A 21,061-nucleotide genomic window follows, 5' to 3' on the forward strand; every position below is an offset into this window, starting at 1 on the left:
AAGAAGCTTGCACAGGTTAGAGTAGCACGGAGAGCTGCATCAAACCAGTCTCTGGACCGAAGACACAACAACAACAACGCCAAGCGAGGCGTCGTTTGGCATTTACTGGCGTGATGTGTGGCTTATGAGTTTTCTCACCTCCCGCCTAACAGTCATAGTACTTGCAGTGGCTCGTATTGCAGTTTGGAATGCCTGTGTGATGATCTGGATAGATGTCGGCAGTCTCTTGTCAATCTACAGACAAGGTCGGCGTATAAGCTTTCATACTGTACGTGTCCCTTCACATTTCCACTTCACTATCACATCAGAAATAGTGGGCCTAGGGATGCTTAGGACTGTGAAAATCTCGCGTACAGACGTATGACACAAGTGACACCCAATCACCTGACCACCTTCGAAGTCCGTGAGTTGTTCGGAGCGCCCCATTCTACTCTCTCACGATGTCTAATGACTACTGAGGTCGCTTATATGGAGTACCTGGCAGTAGGTATCAGCACAATGCACCTAATATGAAAAACATACGTTTGTGGGGGTGTCCGGATACTCTTGATCACATAGTGTAGTTGGAGCTAGACGACCGGGACATTCTATTTCGGAAATCGTTATGGAATTCAATATTCCGAGATCCACAGGTGTCAAGAGCGTGGCGAGAATACCGTATTTCAGGCATTACCTCTCACCACGGACAACGCACTGACCGACTGCCTTCACTTAACGACCGAGAGCAGCGGCGTTTGCGTAGAGTTTTCAGTGCTAACAGACAAGCAACAATACGTGAAATAACAGCAGAAACCATTGCGGTGCATACGACGAACGTATCCGTTAGGAAGGTGCAACGAAATTTGGCGTTAATGGACTGTGGCAGCAGACGATCGACGCGGGTGCGTTTGCTAAAAGCACGACATCGCCTGCATCGCCTCTCCTGGGCTCATGACCATATCGGTTGCACCCCAAGCGACTAGATAACCGTGGCGTGACCAGATGAGTCCCATTTCAGTTGGTAAGAGCTGATGGTAGGGTTCGGGTATGGTGCATACCCCACGATGCCATGGATCCAGGTTGTCAATAAGGCGTTGTGCAAGCTGGTGGACGCTCCATAATGATGTGGGCTGTGCTTACATCGAATGGATTGGGTTCTCTGATCTAACTGAACCGATTATTGACTGGAAATAGTAATATTTGGTTATCTGGAGACCATTTTCACCCATTCATGGACCTCAATGGTTCGATTGGTTTGAAGAAAATTATGCACAATTCAAGCGAATGATCTGACCAGCCAGATCGCGCGGTATGAACCCCATCGAACATTTATAGGACATAATCAAGAGGTCAGTACATGCACAAAATCCTGCACCGGCAATCACTTTCCCAATTGTGGATGGCTATGGAGGCAACATGGCTCAATATTTCTATAGGGGACTTGCAACGACTTGTTGAGTCCATGCTATGTCAAGTTCCTGCACTATGCTGGGCAAAAGGAGGTCCGACGTGATATTAGGAGGTATCCCATGACTTTTGTCCTCTCCGAGTGCAGTGCTGATTATCAAAACAGTGACAATAGGAAGGATAGGAAATAACGAACTTTTACTTTTGGTGTATGTGCAGTATTGTAGGATGAGTACGTAATTAAATTTATAGACGACTTGGGGGTATACAGAGTGCGAAATTTAGTACACGGAACTGGCGCCTCTGTCAGTAACAATGGCTCTAATTCACCTGGACATGGAGTTGAACTGTGCATGAATGAAAGATACGGCTACACTTTAGCATACAACGTCAACTCTTCATCAGTCGTAGTGGCTAGTGACTGGTGGCATGCCATTCCCTGAGCAGCCCATGACCAGCTGCTTTCGGTGGTTAAGATACCTGGAGAACGTGCTGGTCAGTGTAACAGTCAAACACCGTCTGTATTAGGGTAGGTCAGGACAATACAGGGAACGTGTGGTCTACGTGTTATATTGTTGAAAGGAAACGCCATGGAAACCTCCAAGATGCGGCACAGACACGGGTCTTAACATAACAGAAATATAATGGTTACTGGGTAGACGAATCCTAGGTCATCGTGTTGTGTACCGGATGGCATACAATACCATAAGACCAGATGTTGGGCCTGTTTGTAAATGACGAATGCAATCTGTCAACGTTCGATCTCCTCAGAGCGTCCATACATGTATACGTTCATCATCATACTATACATAGAACCGGCACTAGTCTGAAAAGAGACGTGGTGCCAATTCTGTATCCAATGTTGTCGCCAGCCACACCACTGTTGGCATGCCGCTCTCTGCTGCCGTGTCAAAGGAGGCGGTAACAGTGGTCACCTTCCTGCCAATCTGCACCGCTCCAGACATCGTCACACCGTCTGCGTGGACATTTGTCTTGCTCATTTTCTGACTCAAGGCACGTGACTAGGCTGTACAATACTTCATGGCCAACTGAAGTATATGTTTGTCCTGTCGGGCGCTAGTCGAGCGGTACCACTGACATTCTGCATAGTGTTGCGTATGGCCCTCCGGAACAAATTGGTTCCACGTGTGAATGGCAACTGTGGAATTCTAGTCAACACTATCATCCATGACACGGAAGAATTAACCACAGTCTTTATAAGCCTCGATCTTCCTGCTGTCAAATATCGATAATGCTGGTAGAAATTTCTCCTTCTTACTCGGCAGATGATACGATCTTATCGAGAAACCAACATTCGAATGAGACTTCTGAAAGATAAAGCATCTGCGTAATATTTCCTTATTTACAGAATGTAAGAGACACGTTCAATTAGTAATGCAACACATTATTTTCTGAAAGGAGGTTGGTGTTATGTAGGATTCCAGTACACCATATTATTTCCCACTCTTTCGGCTACAAAATCTTGGTTTTCAACATAATCTCCGTTCAATGCGACAGCCTTACATCACTCTACTGGATGTCCCGGTATGGTCGCATGGTACCACTCTAGTGGTCGGCGTCGGAGCAAATGTCTTACTACATCATTCAATAACCTCCCCATTATCCTCGTACTGCTTAATGAGGAGTGCATCCTTCATTGGACCAAACAGATGGAAGTCGGAAGGTGCAAGATTTTGGCTCTAGAGTGGGTAAGGAAGAACATCCCAATGAAGATTTTCGAAGTCCTCTCGGGTGCGCAGACTTGAGTGATACGTTGCATTGTCATGGAGAAGGATATGTTCGTTTGCATGCGGCGATCAACTCGAATGACAGCGTCCACATGTAACGCTCCAGGAGTCACAGATGTGTGCGGCCGGCCGGCAAGCTGGCGATCGGACAGGTTTGCGCGACCTTGCTGAGATTATGACAGATGTCTCGCCCAACGACTCAGAGTGCTTTTATTCACTGCCAGCTCTCCAGTAGACATTCTGCAAGAGCCTATGAATATCTGAGTTGCTCTGGTTTTACACCAAAAGAAACTCAATGACAGCTCTCTGCGGCCGGCCGGTGTGGCCGTGCGGTTCTAGGCGCTTCAATCTGGAACCGCATGACCGCTACGTTCGCAGGTTTGAATCCTGCCTCGGGCATGGATGTGTGTGATGTCCTTAGGTTAGTTAGGTTTAAGTAGTTCTAAGTTCTAGGGGACTGATGACCATAGATGTTAAGTCCCATAGTGCTCAGAGCCATTTGAACCTTTTGAACAGCTCTCTGCTTGGAACGCACCTTCGTTACAGACATCATTCTGAAGGCTACTCATAGCGCCGCCACCTGTGGGAACTTCATGAAACTGTAGGGGATGAAGCGGGAATATTCCACGAGATCTCCCAACAAATTCCGCAAACTTTTAACAGAAGTTCGCCTAAAAGTGTTACATTACTTACTGAACGCCCCTCGTAAATGGTGCTAGTCCTCCCTATTATGTGTGGTTGCGTAACCAAGAATTTAGTCCCTTTCATACCAGTCTAATGCTAGTTGCAACTGCCTTCATAGTACTGCAGTTTTAATCGCTAACAGAGTATACATGTTACCTCGCTTCCAGTTTCCTCATACTAAGTGGTTCGCAACAATGACCTGTTTAGGTTGTGTTTCTTCAAAGACAACACCTTCTTTCCTCATGGGTTTATTGTTGTATCTCATGAAATATCGTTTTTTGTATGAAATTCAGTGGTGGACCATAAATTCATGTGTATTACGGCAGAGATGAAGAGACCCAACGAGGTAGCGCAGTGTTTGGTACACTGGACTCGCATTAGGAGGGCGATGGTTCAAATCCCCATCCAGATTTAAGTTTTCCGTGATTTCCCTAATCATTCCAGGCAAATGTCGGGATCTTACCTTAAAAGGGTACCGCCCACTTCTTTCCCCACTCTTGAAACATTCCGTGCTGGTGTTCTGTCTGTAATGACCTCGTTGTGAAAGGGACGTTAAACCATTATCATCTTTCCTTCGGGTCAAATCCCCGCCCGGTCCACCAGATGTAAGTTTCGTGTGGTTTCCCTAAACCGCTTAAGGGGGTAGACCAGCGTAACATAACAAAAGAAATTACAAAACAGCGTAACATAACAAAAGAAATTACAAAACTGACCTTGGACCTTTATTGTCCACCATTAAAATTGTATTACGATTTTTTTAAATTGAAAAGCTTACTCCCAGAGGACACTACACGACATCTACTATAGGCCTTCGTATAATGCGAAGCTCTGAACGCCACAATTTTCAACTTAGAACAAAAATTGAAAAACTGCTTTGAAACTGTTGATATTGTCTAGCGAAATACGTTGGCTATTTTAAAAGAAGTTGATTTTAACAAAATGGTGGACCCTGAAGTAAAAATCGATTTCTTCCCAAAAAAGTAGTTATAAAAACGTACACCAAAATCGATATTAAAATGTATCATAAAAATATTACGTACTACAGTAGAAAAACTGCCGACTCACAAGTTACGAAAAGCTATAATGTAATTGCATGTATATTTCATGAGTTATAGCTCCTGCCAACTTGAAAACTGTTATTTTGAGAAAATAGCGTTTAACGTTTTAACTTGTTTTTTTTTTTTTAATACTGAAACTGATGTCGAAACACTCGCATTTTGACGAAATTATACCAGTTAACTCATTTCCACTTGCCAATCGAAGCGCTTTTTCACGTCTGGGATTACTTTTCGAACCTTTTCTATTCGTATAAATACATTTGATTGTCACGTTGTACTTCGTATGAGAACAAGCGAAACAAGTTATGCAGACACGAGACAAGCATGTGCTTTCAGCCTGTGTACTATGCACAAATCATGTTACGAAGAGAAATCTGGTTGAGAATCATATTGTAGTTGGTACTGTCAGAAACTAATAGGACCTCTATTCAGTTGGTACGGTAACTGTTACAATATTACATCGGTTATATTCGACCACTCAGATGCGCCAGACCGCCGGCTGCAAATCGCCGTTTGAACATATTTTAACATTTATCGTTCACTTTATATGAATCATTTTTCTAAAAAACAGACTCTCTAAGGAACATTTTAAGCCAATAAAAATTAGGCGCCAAAAAATTCTATCCTGTTCTACCCTCTTAAGACAAATTCTGTGATGGGTCCTTTGGAAGAGTACGACGGAATTTCATCCCTAAGACAAGCCAATGGTCCATTTTTAACGACCTCTTTGACGGAACGTAAGACACTAATCTTTCTTCAGTCTTTTACACAGACGCAGAGGTATATAAAAAGGACGGAAAGTTAAGCTGTAACCTCCTGTTGACGTCGATGTAATCCGAGACAGAGCAAAAGCTTATATTGGACAAGTGGGTGGGAAATGTGCTTTCAGCTTATTTTAAGGAACTATCCTGGCATTAGCCATGTGATTTATGGAAACTCGGTCAACCTGATTACGGATAATAAGACAGGTGCCACCCCCCCCCCCCCCCCCCCCCCCCATCGGAGGTTCGAGTCCTCCCTCGGCCCTCGGGCATGGGTGTGTGTGTTGTCCTTAGCGTAAGTTAGCACAAGTTAGACTAAGTATTGTGTAAGCCTAGGAATCGATGGCCTCAGGAGTTTGGTGCCATAGGAACTTACCACTACCAGTCATTAGTCTTCGAATACGAACACGTCGTCTCAAGCATTGCGCTACCTCGCTGGGTGTGGGAATTTAAAGTGTGCAGTAATGCGAACCTGTTGGGTGACGTCGTCGATGCGACGTGTCGACAGACTTCGATGAGTATTTGCGGGTGGTTCCGCAGCGCCTCCTCCCAGCCGCGGGTGCCCATGACCTGCACGGGGTGGCTCCTAATGAAGGCGGCGGCCGTCTCGCGTAGCAGAGGACACGAATGCAGCACTGCGAGCACGGCGGTTCTTGCCGCATTCTCTACGCACAAGTCACTCGCCAGCTGCAGCTCGCACCTCTTCTTGAGCAGCGCCACGTCGTACTTGTCAGCCGCCGCGAGAAGGTCGTGCGCCATGGTCGCCATCGCGGGCGCCTCGTCCGTGTAGACGAAGGCGAGCAGCTGGCCCAGCACAGGCTCGGATACGTCAGGGATGTGGACGTGGCCGCTGCTCGCCTCTTGCGTGGGGTGACGCAACATGGCGGCGAAGACGGGGCTGCGAGCCGCCAGCACGGTGCGGTGCGCGGGCAGCTGCGAGGCGCCGGCCACCAGCGTCACGTCGGCGCCCTCCCCGCTCACCATCAGCCCCTCCAGGTCGCTGGGCAGGTTCCGCGACATCGCTGCCGCCACTGTACCAGGCAAACCGGCATAACATGCTAAATATTGCTCGTATTCAAGTAGAGAGTTTTAATCTTTGTTGCGAGGAAATTGCACAACTAAAAGAAAAAAACCACTAAAAGATTTTTTGGTTTTATTTGTTTCTTTTTACCCCTGCCAGCCCACGATACTGATACAGCAAATACTATTCCTGAACCTTTCAAAATTAGAAGATGGAGAGCAATTATTGCACGAAGAAAGGAAGTAAAAATGAAATGTTACACAGAATGAGGTTGCAAAGGATATTTTTTCACAATACTGAGAGCGAATTCACGCAATACTAAGGACACCAGATAGCACCCCAAGTGTGGTCACACCTCCGGTTGTGACTGTGCATAAAGGTTTTACAGTGTTCTGTAAGTGCTGTGAATGTCCTCAATACAGAACTCCACCTACCAACTTTAAGAGGTGGCAGTGCGCACCGAAACAAGAAAAAAAGTCTAGTAAACATGGGCTCTAAAATGCTTATCTGAAGAGCTATGAGCGCCTGTCGATCTTCACAACTGCCAGACACATCTCTTCTACTGAATGACCCTCGCTTTCCACATTTTGCGAGATGGTAGTATGGACCAAAACAATAGAGAAATCTAGTAAATATTGGCTCTAAAACGCATACCTTAAGAGCTATGAGCACTTCTTCATTTTCGTTACTGTGAAATACATCACGTCTACGTAACAAGTGCTCATAGCTCTTAAGGTATGGATTTTAGAGCCCAAATTTACTGGACTTTTTTTTCTTCGTTTGGCCTATACTACCTCCTCCCAAAAAGTGGTAAACAAAGAGTGTGCAGTAGAAGAAACGTGTTTCACAGTGTCGAAGATGAGCAAGTGCTCATAGCCCTTAACCTGTGCAATTTAGATCAGTTGTTTACTACACATTTTTAAAGTTTTGGTCCGTACTACCGCCTTTGAAAGTTTGTCGGTGCATTTCTGGTTCCCTAGTTATATACAGGGTGTTACAAAAAGGTGCTGCCAAACTTTCAGGAAACATTCCTTACACACAAAGAAAGAAAATATGTTATGTGGACATGTGTCCGTAAACGCTTACTTTCCATGTTAGAGCTCATTTTATTACTTCTCTTCAAATCACATTAATCATGCAGTGGAAACACACAGCAACAGAACGTACCAGCGTGACTTCAAACACTTCGTTACAGGAAATGTTCAAAATGTCCTCCGTTTGCGAGGATACATACATCCACCCTCCATCACATGGAATCCCTGATGCGCTGATGCAGCCCTGGAGAATGGCGTATTGTATCACAGCCGTCCACAATACGAGCACGAAGAGTCTCTACATTTGGTAGCGGGGTTGCGTAGACAAGAGCTTTCAAATGCCCCCATAACTGAAAGTCAAGGGGATTGAGGTCAGGAGAGCGTGGAGGCCATGGGATTGGTCCGCCTCTACCAATCCATCGGTTACCGAATCTGTTGTTGAGAAGCGTACGAACACTTCGACTGAAATGTGCAGGAGTTCGATCGTGCATGAACCACATGTTGTGTCGTACTTGTAAAGGCAGATGTTCTAGCAGCGCAGGTAGAGTATCTCATATGAAATCATGATAACGTGCTCCATTGAGCGTAGGTGGAAGAACATGGGGCCCAATCAAGACATCACCAACAATGCCTGCCCAAACGTTCACAGAAAATCTGTGTTGATGACGTGATTGCACAATTTCGTGCGGATTCTCGTCAGCCCACACACGTTGATTGTGAAAATTTACAATTTGATCACCTCGGAATGAAGCCTCATCCGTAAAGAGAACATTTGCACTGAAATGACGATTACACATTGTTGGATGAACCATTCGCAGAAGTGTACCCGTGGAGGCCAATCAGCTGCTTTTAGTGCCTGCACACGCTGTACATGGTACGGAAACAACTGGTTCTCCCGTAGCACTCTCCATACAGTGACGTGGTCAACGTTACCTTGAACAGCAGCAACTTCTCTGACGCTGACATTAGGGTTATCGTCAACTGCACGAAGAATTGCCTCGTCCATTGCAGGTGTCCTCGTCGTTCTAGGTCTTCCCCAATCGCGAGTCATAGGCCGGAATGTTCCGTGTTCCCTAAGACGCCGATCAACTGCTTCGAACGTCTTCCTGTCGGGACACCTTCGTTCTGGAAATCTGTCTCGATACAGACGTACCGCGCCACCGTGCTAATCCACACATCAAATGGGCATCTGCCAACTCCGCATTTGTAAACATTGCACTGACTGCAAAACCACATTCGTGATGAGCACTAACCTGTTGATGCTACGTACTGATGTGCTTGATGCTAGTACTGTAGAGTCGCATGTCAACACAAGCACCGAAGTAAACATTATCTTCCTTCAATTGGGCCAACTGGCGGTGAATCGACGAAGTACAGTACATACTGACGAAACTAAACTGAACTCTAACATGGAAATTAAGCGTTTCCGGACACATGTCCACATAACATCTTTTCTTTATTTGCGTGTGAGGAATGTTTCCTGTAAGTTTGGCCGTACCTTTTTGTAACACCCTGTATACATATAGTGCCATGTGTTCCTTGTGTGTTGCAGGCTGTGCGATTGACAAAGCGACTGTAATCAGCAGAATGACCCGGTATTCATGTCGGGAACAAGCCGAGGTGGTATCTGTGAACGGCCAAGCAAGCAGATGGATGAGAGGCAGAACGGCTATGTCTAAACAAGTAACTTCACAGACTTCCAACGTACTCCACCGGTCGTTATGACCCGTCCTTATTACTTGCCACACACAAATACATCTGACAGAACTAAAGTACCTGTGAACCCAGGCCCTGCAGGGTAAGGAGATCCCAGATGAAGTCACGATTAGACATCAGAATAACAGCCGTCATACATGCCCTAAAATATTTCAGTGAGGAAGAGGTAGCCTCTGTTCTAGAACACACAAACAATTGTTACCCGTACTAAATATTTTTATCACAGAATCACCAGACACATTGGGTTCAGTTGTGTAGTTGGTGACATTGGAAAATTCTCCATAATTTGGAAGATCCGGACAATGAATTCACAATCTAAATGAAATTAATCGTGATAAACGTGAACACATACCACTCTTTCAAAAGCGTTCCTACAGGAGACAATAACCCCAAGCATAACTTACAATACAATAATCACAAAACAATTTACCTTCCAAAATATTACACTCACCGCACTTCAACATGCCTTATTGTCTATGCTATTTTAGCTGGAATATAACGTGTATTTACCGATACCTTTCTCGACTTTTAAGAACACACATGCGATACGTGGCTAGCATGGACACGAGGAAATGAGAAGAAAATGCATAACACGACTGCAATCTCCAACAGAAGTGAAGTGCACACACACTTTAGTAACTCCCGTACAGAATGCCTGAGAAATGCGATATTTACTGTACTTTGTCGGCGGCTGCTGTGGTCGGCAGAGGCGTATGATGACGGCGGCGTGTCGATGCTGTGCGCACCTGTAAACCTCAATACTATTCTGGTCTTGATTGTATCAGCAGTCGGAAATTGCCCTGAGTTATCATGAGGTGAAAAACTGTGTTTTTCCCTAGATAAACTATTGGCAATGTCCACTCGCTTTCGCCGGCCGCTGTAGCCGAGCGGTTCTAGGCGCTTCAGTCTGGAACCGCGCTGCCGCTACGGCCACAGATTCGAATCTTGACTCAGGCATGGATGTGTGTGATGTCCTCAGGTTAGTTAGGTTTAAGTAGTTGTAAGTCTAGGGGACTGATGACCTCAGATGTTAAGTCCCATAGTGCTTAGAGCCATTTGAACCATCCACTCGCTCTGGTTTAGTAACATGTACACCTCTGCCCTCTGTACTTGTTCCGCAGAAACAACTAATTCGGGTCGAAATCCATAATCTCCACCCCAGAGATGTTATGCGATTTTCGATCACTGTGAACGTAAGTGTACACTAAAAAGCTCTTCTAGGCTTACTGAACAGCAAGGGTTCCATCTACACACAGCCCTGGTCAGAAAAGAGATTTCGCTTCTTCTACCCATGGCCCTGGTCTCTATATCTTTTTTGTTCCCTCCACAGTTCCTTGTGTCCATCCCTTACCACAATTCGTAGGAGCCAATGCTGATTGCGATACCGACTTGCGTCGTTTCTTGGCCCAATGAAGCTTGAGTAGCGTATTGGGGTGGAAAGTATTTTCCTTCTGGCCTATAGCACTCATGTTGCGCTCCTATACCCTCAGACTCCGCCGATTCATGAGCTGTCCACGTGCACCCTCGTGTTCTCCATGCCTTCATCATATGATATGCCAGTATTTGTTAAAAATAGCAGTGCTTTCCACTGTGGCCTATTTCTGTTTTGTAAAAATTAAACACAGCGACAATGCTTTTCGTGCTTTTCAAAGACCTCCCGTGTTGATTTGCGAAAGCTTTCCTTTCCTAGAAGCTTCCCCAGGCATAGGGGTGTAGTCTTTCTATGTGTGTTCTGCCCCGTGACCTCTGCCCCGCTGTTAACTTTATTTTGTGCGACTCAACATTTTTCGTAAATGCGAATTCCGTGTATTAGTCTTCTAAGAGCGGCCACACGGACCCAAGATGTTTCTTTCCATTCTACGCAGGTGTGTCAGAAAAGCTCACTTAATGGCTTATTGTTAGCTAATGGTGCCTGCCTCCCCACTGTGAAGGGTCAGTCTTTAATGGCCTTCCTCAAAATGCGTTCCATGTTCTTCTTCTCTCGAATGCGGGGAACTCCCTGTTTGCACTTCTGTTCAAAGTGATAGCAATACTACATGAGTATTAACACGCATGATAGGGAATGCTCGTTAGTAATGAGTTCAAGCTGGCCACATATGAATGATTACTCTCTGTACGACACAGATTAGTATCACTTTACTTGAAGTAGGGCATGTGTGGTATCAAACTCCTCAGCTTGATGAGTAGATTATGTTTCTATATTTAAAATAGTATGTGATCAGATCCATAATTAAGGAGCTACAACAGAGTTCTGAAACATGCCATGGTGTATGGAGCGCTACACTTGTGTTCACAGGACACACAATCAGTCTTAGGTAAACAAGTGCAGCGAGTGGTACGTTTACGTAACAACCATGTTGCTGATACTGCAATTACTGTTTACTGGTATTGTCTCCTGTGTATTGTACACTTTACAATGCCATACAAGTTTTCATTGCAGGAGTATAGAGAGATGGTGTACATTTTGGGCTTCTGTGACGGTAATGTGAAAGCGGCAGTTGCCGAATATCACCGTCGGTATTCTAATCATAGCATTCTGAGTGCCAAAACATTTAGTGGAACATATCGAACATTGATAAAAACTGGTATTCTTCCCAGTATTCATATTCACTCCAGAAGACATTGTGCGGTTCAAGAAGAGGAAAACATTCTTAATTCAGTAGAGCGCAGCCCTCATTCAGGTTCAAGATGCCTAGCTACCTGATTGAATGTTCACAATCTAAGGTATGTAGGATTCTTCATGAGAATGGACTGTATCCTTTTCATGTGCAGGAAGTTCACCATTTGGAGCAACATGTTTGTGTCAACCGACTGAACTTTTGTAACTGGTTAAATGGAAATCGGAAGCTCTATTGCTTCATAATGTTCAGTGATGAGGCAACCTTTACAAGAGATGGCACCAAGAACATACATAAAATGCATGTCTGGGCAGACGAATATCCCCATGCGACGGTAGTATCTCAATTTCAATGCAGATTCAGTTTCAATGTCTGGTGTGGTGTTGCGTGTGACCAGTTACTGGGTCTGTTTATTCTCCCAGGAAATTTAAATATATGGTAACTTTTTACAAGAAGAGTTACCACAGCTTCTTGAAGATGTTTCTCTGGAAACAAGAGGCCACATGTATGTCGAACATGATGGGGCACCTGCACACTACCACCATGTGGTAACAGCTTATCTTAATCAGCAATTCCCAAATCGATGGATAGGTCGGGGGGGGGGGGCGGAAGCTATCATCTGGCGTGCCAGATCCCCATATTTAATATTCAAAATATTCAATCTGTTCACAAGAGGGACACCCACCTTTATTCTTATCTCTCATAAATGCACTAGTTTTCATCATACCATTCATTTAAAAATAATTTACTGAATATTTCTTTTGGATTTTTCTTTGTTAATGACACATGAAAATATTTGGCACAAAGTTTGTATATAGCTGTTTTTTTTATGTTGATATTGCAGTCTTCCTTGGCTGAGGTGTGGTGCCATGTAGACCGAAGAAATTGGGAGTCAGCGCAGAGTGATATCAGATAGTGTGTCATTGGAGTAACCGTCTCCTTACTGTTAAATCCAAAACTACACTCATGCTCATAAATTAAGAACAATGCTGATACATGGTGAAACAACGCTCTGGTGGGCGGTTTGTGGGCTTAAATCACCTCGGGGTATGACCATGCAGTGCATTTGACCTGCGGTCGTCGCACTGTGGTGCTGGCAGCAGTCCATATACGCAGAGGTGTGTTGGTGCATGTCAGAGTAAGGTGCAGCGAGTAAGTGTGCGGACGTTTTCAAACATACTCATGGTGACTGTGTGTTGAAAATGGCTCAAAGAACACATATTGATGACATTATGGAGGGTAGAATACTAGGGCGACTGGAGGCTGCTCAAACACAGCAAGTTTTAGCATGGACCCTCCATGTGCCACAAAGTGTAATGTCAAGATTATGGCAACGATTGCAGCAGACAGGAAATGTGTCCAGACGTTACAGTACTGGACGTCCACAGTGTACAACACCATCAGTGCCCACAGACGGCCACAGAGTACTGCAGGTAGCCTTCCTCGGGACCTTACCGCAGCCACTGAAACAGTTGTCTATAGACACACAGTCTACAGACGACTGAACAGACATGCCTTATTCGCCCGGAGACCTGTGAGGTGCATTCCACTGACCCCTGGTCTCAGGAAAGCCCGTAACGCCTGGTGTCAAGAACACAGTACATGGTCATTGGAACAGTGGTCCCAGGTAGCGCATGGCCCCACCAAACAGAAGATATCAGGCGAATGGAGTGGCCTGCCTGTTCTCCAGACCTAAACCCCATCGAGCACGTCTGGAATGCTCTCGGTCTACGTATCGCTGCACATCTTCTAATCCCTATGGCGCTTCAGGAGCTCCGACAGGCACTAGTGCAAGAATGGGAGGCTATACCCCAGCAGCTGCTCGACCACCTGATCCATAGTATGCCAACCCATTTTGTGGCCTGTGTACATGTGCATGGTGATCATATCCCATATTAATGCAACCTACATCCTTCTGAATCTGCTTAGTGTATTCATCTCTTGGCCTTCTTCTGCGATTTTTACCCTCCACGCTGCCCTCCAATACTAAATAGGTGATCCTTTGATGCCTCAGAACATGTCTTATCAACCGATCCCTTCTTCTAGTCAAGTTGTGCCACAAATTCCTGTTTTCCCCAATTCTGTTCAGTACCTCCTCATAAGTTAGGTGATCTCTTCATTTAATCTTCAGCATTCTTCTGTAGCACCACATTTCAAAAGCTTCTATTCTCTTCTTGTCTAAATTATTTATCGTACATGTTTCACTTCCATACATGGCTGTCTCTGTTCACTTGGGACGTTCATTTGGAACCTGTTTGTACCCATTGTGTGCATCGTAATGTTTGTTTCTTCACCCTTTTTGTTATATTGCACATTTGTTCATTGAGATAAGCCGCTTCACGCGCGTCTTTCTACGTTGTCGCGACCTTTTTGCGTCTCGTTAGCTGCTTCGGATGACCTTCCTATGATCTTCATAGTGTCCCTATCCGTATTTACCATGGACTCAGACGTCGTAATTGTCTCTGAACACACGCTGTTGTTGTCACCATGACCTTTCATACTTTGCAATGATTCGGTTTTCAGTCTTTGGAACTGCTCCTTGGTTTTCGATTCGATCTTCAAAATACGGTTATCTAATCTCTTTAAAGCTGCTTTGGCAACCTTTTTTGAACTGTCGTCTATTCAATGACCTGCCGTGCTTTTCGAGATTATTTTTCATAAAGAAAATTACCTGTTGCTTGACGTCTTTGACATTCTGGTGAGACTCGTCACGTAACTTGTCATGTCTTCCTGTACCTCGTCAATATCTGTGCACATCTGTCTGTGACCTACCATGAGAGCTTCAACCATCCATCGTGATTCATGTGCCTCCTTTCGAATCTGTTCTTGCCCTTGTTATAATTTTCGTGTGCCTTTGTTTGTCTGTTAACCTAGAGTCTGTATGTTCCAACGCGTTTCTGCACTTAGGTTCTGCATATTCGAACGCGTCTCTGCACTTAGATTCTGCATATTCGAACGCCTTTCTGAACTTAGATTCTGCATGTACGCATTCGTTTGTTTACATTGGTGAATCTGATGTTGCAACATTTCGAACACACTATTAGATAAATCTGGATCTTTACCATTAGCCATTTCATTCAACTTTTCCCTTTCCTGTTTCTAAGGAACCGATTCTTTGTGAGTGAAGTGCAGGTGCACTGACACACATTCTTTCTGTCCTATCACGTGACAATGGGTCTCTTACGACTACACTCGGTTCGCGACAGTACAACCATCATCTGAAATTACGTCTCTGTCTTGATCTGCTTCTGTCCCGTTTTCACCATCAATTCCTTGATGTGAGTGCCTTGAACTTATCTCACTTTCGTGACATTGATGACGTGAAATTGCGGCTGCTACGTCGTGCTGTTCATTCAAGTGTTCTGCCTGTGATACATGCTCCATCCCTTCCACCTTGTCTACCACCTGGCTTTGGTCTGGCCTGTATTCTTCCATCATTTCCGATCTTTCTGACGCTCTCTGAACTTCGCGTTGCTTCCGCGCCTGACTTCGCGTTAATATGGGATCGTACGACCTAACACGCCTCCAAAACAACATACATAGCCTTGTACGAATTCTAGTTTACAGTGGACACTTTCTCTCACTTTAACATAAGAACTTTTTCAGCGATGTTTGGAACAGAATCCCACGCAAACCAACAACGATGTGACAAAACCAGTGCGCCAGCCAAACGCAAAATAAAATTATTAAATATACCTAACTACTGACTTTAATTGAATTCAAAATTTTTGTTGTTCAAATTTAATCTAATTATAAAAAAGGACACAGGTTTAACGCTAAATTGCACTTCCAGATCTAACAAAGTTCGGACTTACTGAACCTCTAACTTCCAACAAGATAATGCCACACCAACTAAGTGCTGCTACTTTACTCACTCCAGAACACTGGGTGGACTCTGTGGAGCAAGTTGCGCCGACCCTCCACGCTGGAATAACTGCTCAACAGCAGTTATTCCAGCGTCGAGGGTTAGTGCAACTTGCTCCATAGAGTCCACCCACCGTTCTGGAGTCTGAAGATAGTTCTTAAATAGAATCTGAACCAGTCACTCCAATGAAAATAAAAAGCTGCGATCAAGACAATGTTTATTCTTTAAATTTTAATCGTGAAGATCGCTGATAATGTTTTCAAAAATTTCATATTAAGTATATCAATTTAAACCTCAAATTGACCTCTAACAATCTCCACATCCTTACCACACACATATTCTAATCGTGTCCAATACTAAATTAACGTAATTCTAACAATTCCACTCTGCTCAAAAATATTCAGTCTCAAATTTCGCCCGAAAACATATCGTAGCGCTCACCTATCAACTACAAAATTATTTTAGCCATGTTCCACTGTGCTCAAAAGTATCCAAACAGTGTGGTTTTTAAACCCATCATTCCCTGACAGTCTCCCTTCAATCACAAACGTAGTCTGACAATTTTTCCTTGTGGACAAAAATATCCGGACAATCTGATTTTCCACCAAAAACGCATGATTAGACATTAGAAAAACAGCCATCACACATGCTCTGAAATATTTCAGTGAGGAAGAAGTAGCCTCTACTCTAGAACTCACAAACAACTGTTACCTGTACTAAATCTTTTTATCACAGAAGCACCATACACATTGGGTTCAGGTGTGTAGTTGATGATATTGGAAAATCCTCTATAACTGGAAAGATCCTAACAATGAATTCACAAATTAAATGAAATTAATTGTGATAAACATGAACACATAACAACCTTTCAAAAGCATTTCTACAGGAGAAAGAACTCCTAGCATAACTTACAGTACAATAATCACAAAAAATTTACCTTCCAAAATATTACACTCACCACACTTCAATATGCCCTAATGTCTATGCTGTTTTAGCTGGAATATAACGTATATTTATCGATACCTTTCTCGACTTTTAAGAGCGATATGTGGTTAGCATGGACATGAGGAAATGAGAAGAAAATGCATAACACAAACCCAATCTCCAATAGATGTGAAGTGCACACACACGTTAGTGACTGCCTTACTAAGTGCCTGAGAAATGCGATATCTGCCGTGCTTTGTCGGTGGCTGCTGTGGTCGGCAGTGGCGTATGATGACGGTGGCATGTCAATGCTATGCCGATCTGTAAACCTCAATACTATTCTGGCCTTGACTGTATCGGCAGTCAGAAACTGCCCTGAGTTTTCGTGAGGCGAAAATATTTTCGATCCCTGTGAATGCAAGTGTTCACTAAAAAGCTCTAGGAAAACAGAACAGTAAGTGTTCCATCGACACACAGCCCTGGTCGGAAGAAATCTCCCTTCTTCTACCCACATCCCCAGTCTGTATATTATCGACACACAGCCCTGGTCTGAAGAAATCTCCCTTCTTCTACCCACAGCCCCAGTCTGTATATCTATTTTGTTCCCCCACTGGATGTTATGTTCATCCTCTACCACACGTCATGGTGTCCAGTGCTGATTGTGGTACGACTTGCATCGTGTCTTGACGCAATGAATCTTGAAGCTTCAGAAGCGTATTGGGGTAGATAGTATTTTCCTTCTGGCTTATAGCATTCATGTTTCGGTGCTACACTCTCAGACTCCGCTGATGCATGAACTGTCCACGACCACTCTCATGATCTCCACACCTTCATCATGCGATGTGCAAGTATATGTTAAAAAATAGCAGTGCTTTCCTTGTGGCCTGTTTTCTGTTCTGTAAAAAAAGAAACACAGTGACAATGTTTTTCATACTTTTCAAAGACCTCCCATTGTGATTCTGAAGGCATTCCTTTCCTAGAAGCTTTCCCAGGCATCAGGTGTGGTCTCTCTACATGTGTTCCATCCCGTCATCTCACACCTGCTGTTAACTTTATTTTGTGTGACTCAACATTTTTTGTAAATGCGAATTCCGTGTATTAGTCCTTTAAGAGTGGCCACACAGACCCCTGTTATGTTGTTTCCTTCCATTCTACGCAGGTGTGTCAGAGAAGCTTGCTTAATGGCTTATTGTTAGCTAATTGTGTGTGTCTCCCCATTGTGAAGTGTCAGCCTTTTATAGCCTCCCTTGAAATGCATTCCATGTTCTTTTTTTCTCGAGGGCTGGGAACTCCCTGGGTCTACATCAGTTCAAAGTGATTGCAATACTTTGTGGGTATTAATATGTAAAGTAGGGAATGATTGTCAGTATCGAGTTCAAGCTGACCGTGGATAAATGATTATTCTCCATACTATGATAATTAATATCACTTTACTTGAAGTAGGGCATGCGTGGTATCAAACTCCTCAGCTTGATGAGTTGATTACATTTCTAAATTTAAAACAGTATGTTAAGAGGCAAAATTATACTGCCACCTTACGAGATACCAACCATCCTTTAGGCGCTACAGTCTGGAACTGTGCGACCACTACGGTCGCAAGTTCGAATCCTGCCTTGGGCATGGATTTGTGTGATGCCTTTAGTTTAGTTAGGTTTAAGTAGTTCTAAGTTCTAGGAGACTGATGACCTCAGAAGTTAAGTCCCAGAGTGCTCAGAGCCATATGAACCATTTTCTTGAACCAATCATGCCACACAACATTTCAAGCTCTTTACGGGTGTTTGCATGATCATGGGTTCTTTCAAACAGACAAACGTGCAGGAAAGCGGTGGACTGTGATATCACCAGATTTGGAGGACCAGATTCTACAGGGTATTGAGACAAAGCATAGTACAAGCTACAGGCAAGTGGTGTGCCAATGTGGTGCAAGCAAAGTATGATTATGCATATCCTGCATGACAACTGCTAGTATCCCTGTCAGCTGCAATCCCATGGAGGCCATTTTGAACATCTGCTCAATTTACAGTCACGAATCCGTCCGTGCAGTTTGACGGTCTTATTTATGTTAACCCTGTATATATATTTTTTTCTTGGGGCCTTTGTCCCGCTCCAACGTGGGGTCGGGGGTGTTACTATTGATTTGGCAATGTTAGTTGCATAGGGTGGCCAGATGATCTTCCTGCCATCACCCCGAACCCCTTGGGATGGAAGTAGTGTACTGCGTGCGTCTAGTGTAAGCTATGTAATCGTGCGAACGTTTTCAAATGTCTTCAAGTAATATAACTGAGGCGGAACGTGGGGACCAGCCTGGTATTCACCAAGTGCAATGTGGAAAACAGCCTAAAAACCACATTCAGGGTAGTCGAAAAACTGACCCTCATCGGTAATCCGTCGGGCGGATCCGATCCTGGTCGTGCACGCCTACCAGAGTCCAGGAAGCAGCGCATTAGCGCTCCCCTGGCGGGTATATATATATATATATATATGATCAAATGAAACTATGTGGTTCCAGAGACCCTTTAAAGCCTCAAACATCTATGCTGAGGTACTGTTCCAATGCAGTTGGAGAGCTTCTGCAGGGATGTTCCAGTTTATGGTATATACCAAGTGGTCTATGACATGAATGGGAATTTAGCTCGAGGAGGGACGCATGTTAGGGTAACACATGCAGGTCTGCAAAGCCATTATGCCAGGGTGTCATAGTGGCTAGCATATCTACCTAGTAAGCAAGAGATTTGGGTTCGAATCCCAGCCTTGGTACAAATCTTTATTCGTCACTTCAACCTGCATACACACAACACATCAGATCATTGACATCGGATTGATTTTTCCGCATGGTCCAGGTTTCAGTCCACCCATCCTGTGTCCTACACACTGGCCCGTATGGGGTTAGTGTATACTGCACCTGGCTGGTGAGCTTACAAGGGGACTGCTCCTACTCGTCCTCACCGATTTCGTCCAATTTATGATATATGAAGGGCTTTGCCAAAAACGAAAATGATATAGGTGGGAGCTCCAGATAGCCAAGCGTATAGCAAAAATAGCATTTTTGACGCAGATCAGGAGAGACATAAGCCATTTATATTAGCGCAGTTTCTGGGCAGCGGCTGGAGCATCGGGAAGAGAAGGCAACGGTGATATCAGGGTCTTGGGGTCGAATAAAAAAAATGGTTCAAATGGCTCTGAGCACTATGGGACTCAACTGCTGTCGTCATTAGTCCCCTAGAACTTAGAACTACTGAAACCTAACTAACCTAAGGACATCACACACATCCATGCCCGAGGCAGGATTCGAACCTGCGACCGTAGCAGCCGCACGGCTCCGGACTGCGCGCCTAGAACCGCGAGACCACCGCGGCCGGCAGGGGTCGAATCCCTATGCGTAAATATTTTTATTTTCTGTTTCTATTTTCTAATTCATGATTGGTTGGTTAATAGGATTCGAGTTACATCTGATAAGGTAGACTGCTTACTGTGATTCTGATTTGTATGCATTTTTTGTGAAGATTCAAGGTCCCTTACAAGTAGATCGAGTAGATCGGCTTCTCTCTCGGGTTGGTTCTCAGGTGATGTTTACACGTCATAACGGTTCTGTCCTTCTTGCAAATGCGCGGCTCGAGTATATTCTGGTCGGAGTTTACAGTCTTCCACCCGAAGTGGACGATTTATTTCTTAAGGCAGAGTTGCTTCCTTATGGGGTCGTTCGGCGAATCTGGCGGGAACGCTGGTCCGCTCAACATAGTTTGCAATGTTACAGTGGTATCCGAACAGCAGAAATGTGTGTTCAAAAGAATATTCCTTCACACCGGAATGTTTGTGATAACCAAATTCATGTCATGTATGCAGGGCAAGAAGGAACATGCTTCTTTTGTAATGAAAGTGGCCATATCAGATCCAATTGTCCGCGATTTGTTATGGTTTTGAAGTTGTCCTATGAAAAACGTCGTCCGTTGACATTAGCTGAATTATTATCTTCGCAGTCTGCTGTCAGTACATATCTAGCTTTAGAGGCGTTGGTGAGACATTTCCCTCACTCCGTGCGACTTTCCGCCGTTACCAGCATGTTCATATGCGACCTCTGTTGCCTTTATGGCGCCGGCACCGGTAGCATAATTTAAACGCCGGCAGACTCATGATGGTGAAGACTTTGAAGTCACCCCTCCCCAACCTCGTCTCTCCCAGAAGGAGGTGATGGAGGGTGCTCCTTCCAGCAGTGACGCTTTGAATAATGACGATAATAACAGTCCTT

The 21,061-nt window shown here is 44.5% G+C and overlaps 1 protein-coding gene across 2 annotated transcripts in view; it reads right to left on the reverse strand.

Moving 5' to 3' along the window:
- LOC126299133 (speckle-type POZ protein-like) overlaps positions 1–21,061 on the reverse strand; it is a 97,457-nt gene that overhangs the window by 29,135 nt on the left and 47,261 nt on the right. For both annotated transcript variants that reach the window (XM_049990879.1, XM_049990878.1), the window contains exon 2: positions 6,110–6,668. In XM_049990879.1, coding sequence (XP_049846836.1) covers positions 6,110–6,657 — 548 coding nt within the window. In that variant the 5' untranslated portion in view covers positions 6,658–6,668. The remainder of the gene's footprint in view (positions 1–6,109; positions 6,669–21,061) is intronic.

The sequence above is a fragment of the Schistocerca gregaria genome, chromosome X (assembly GCF_023897955.1).
Source record: "Schistocerca gregaria isolate iqSchGreg1 chromosome X, iqSchGreg1.2, whole genome shotgun sequence".
In the NCBI taxonomy this organism is placed as follows: Eukaryota; Metazoa; Arthropoda; class Insecta; order Orthoptera; family Acrididae; genus Schistocerca; species Schistocerca gregaria.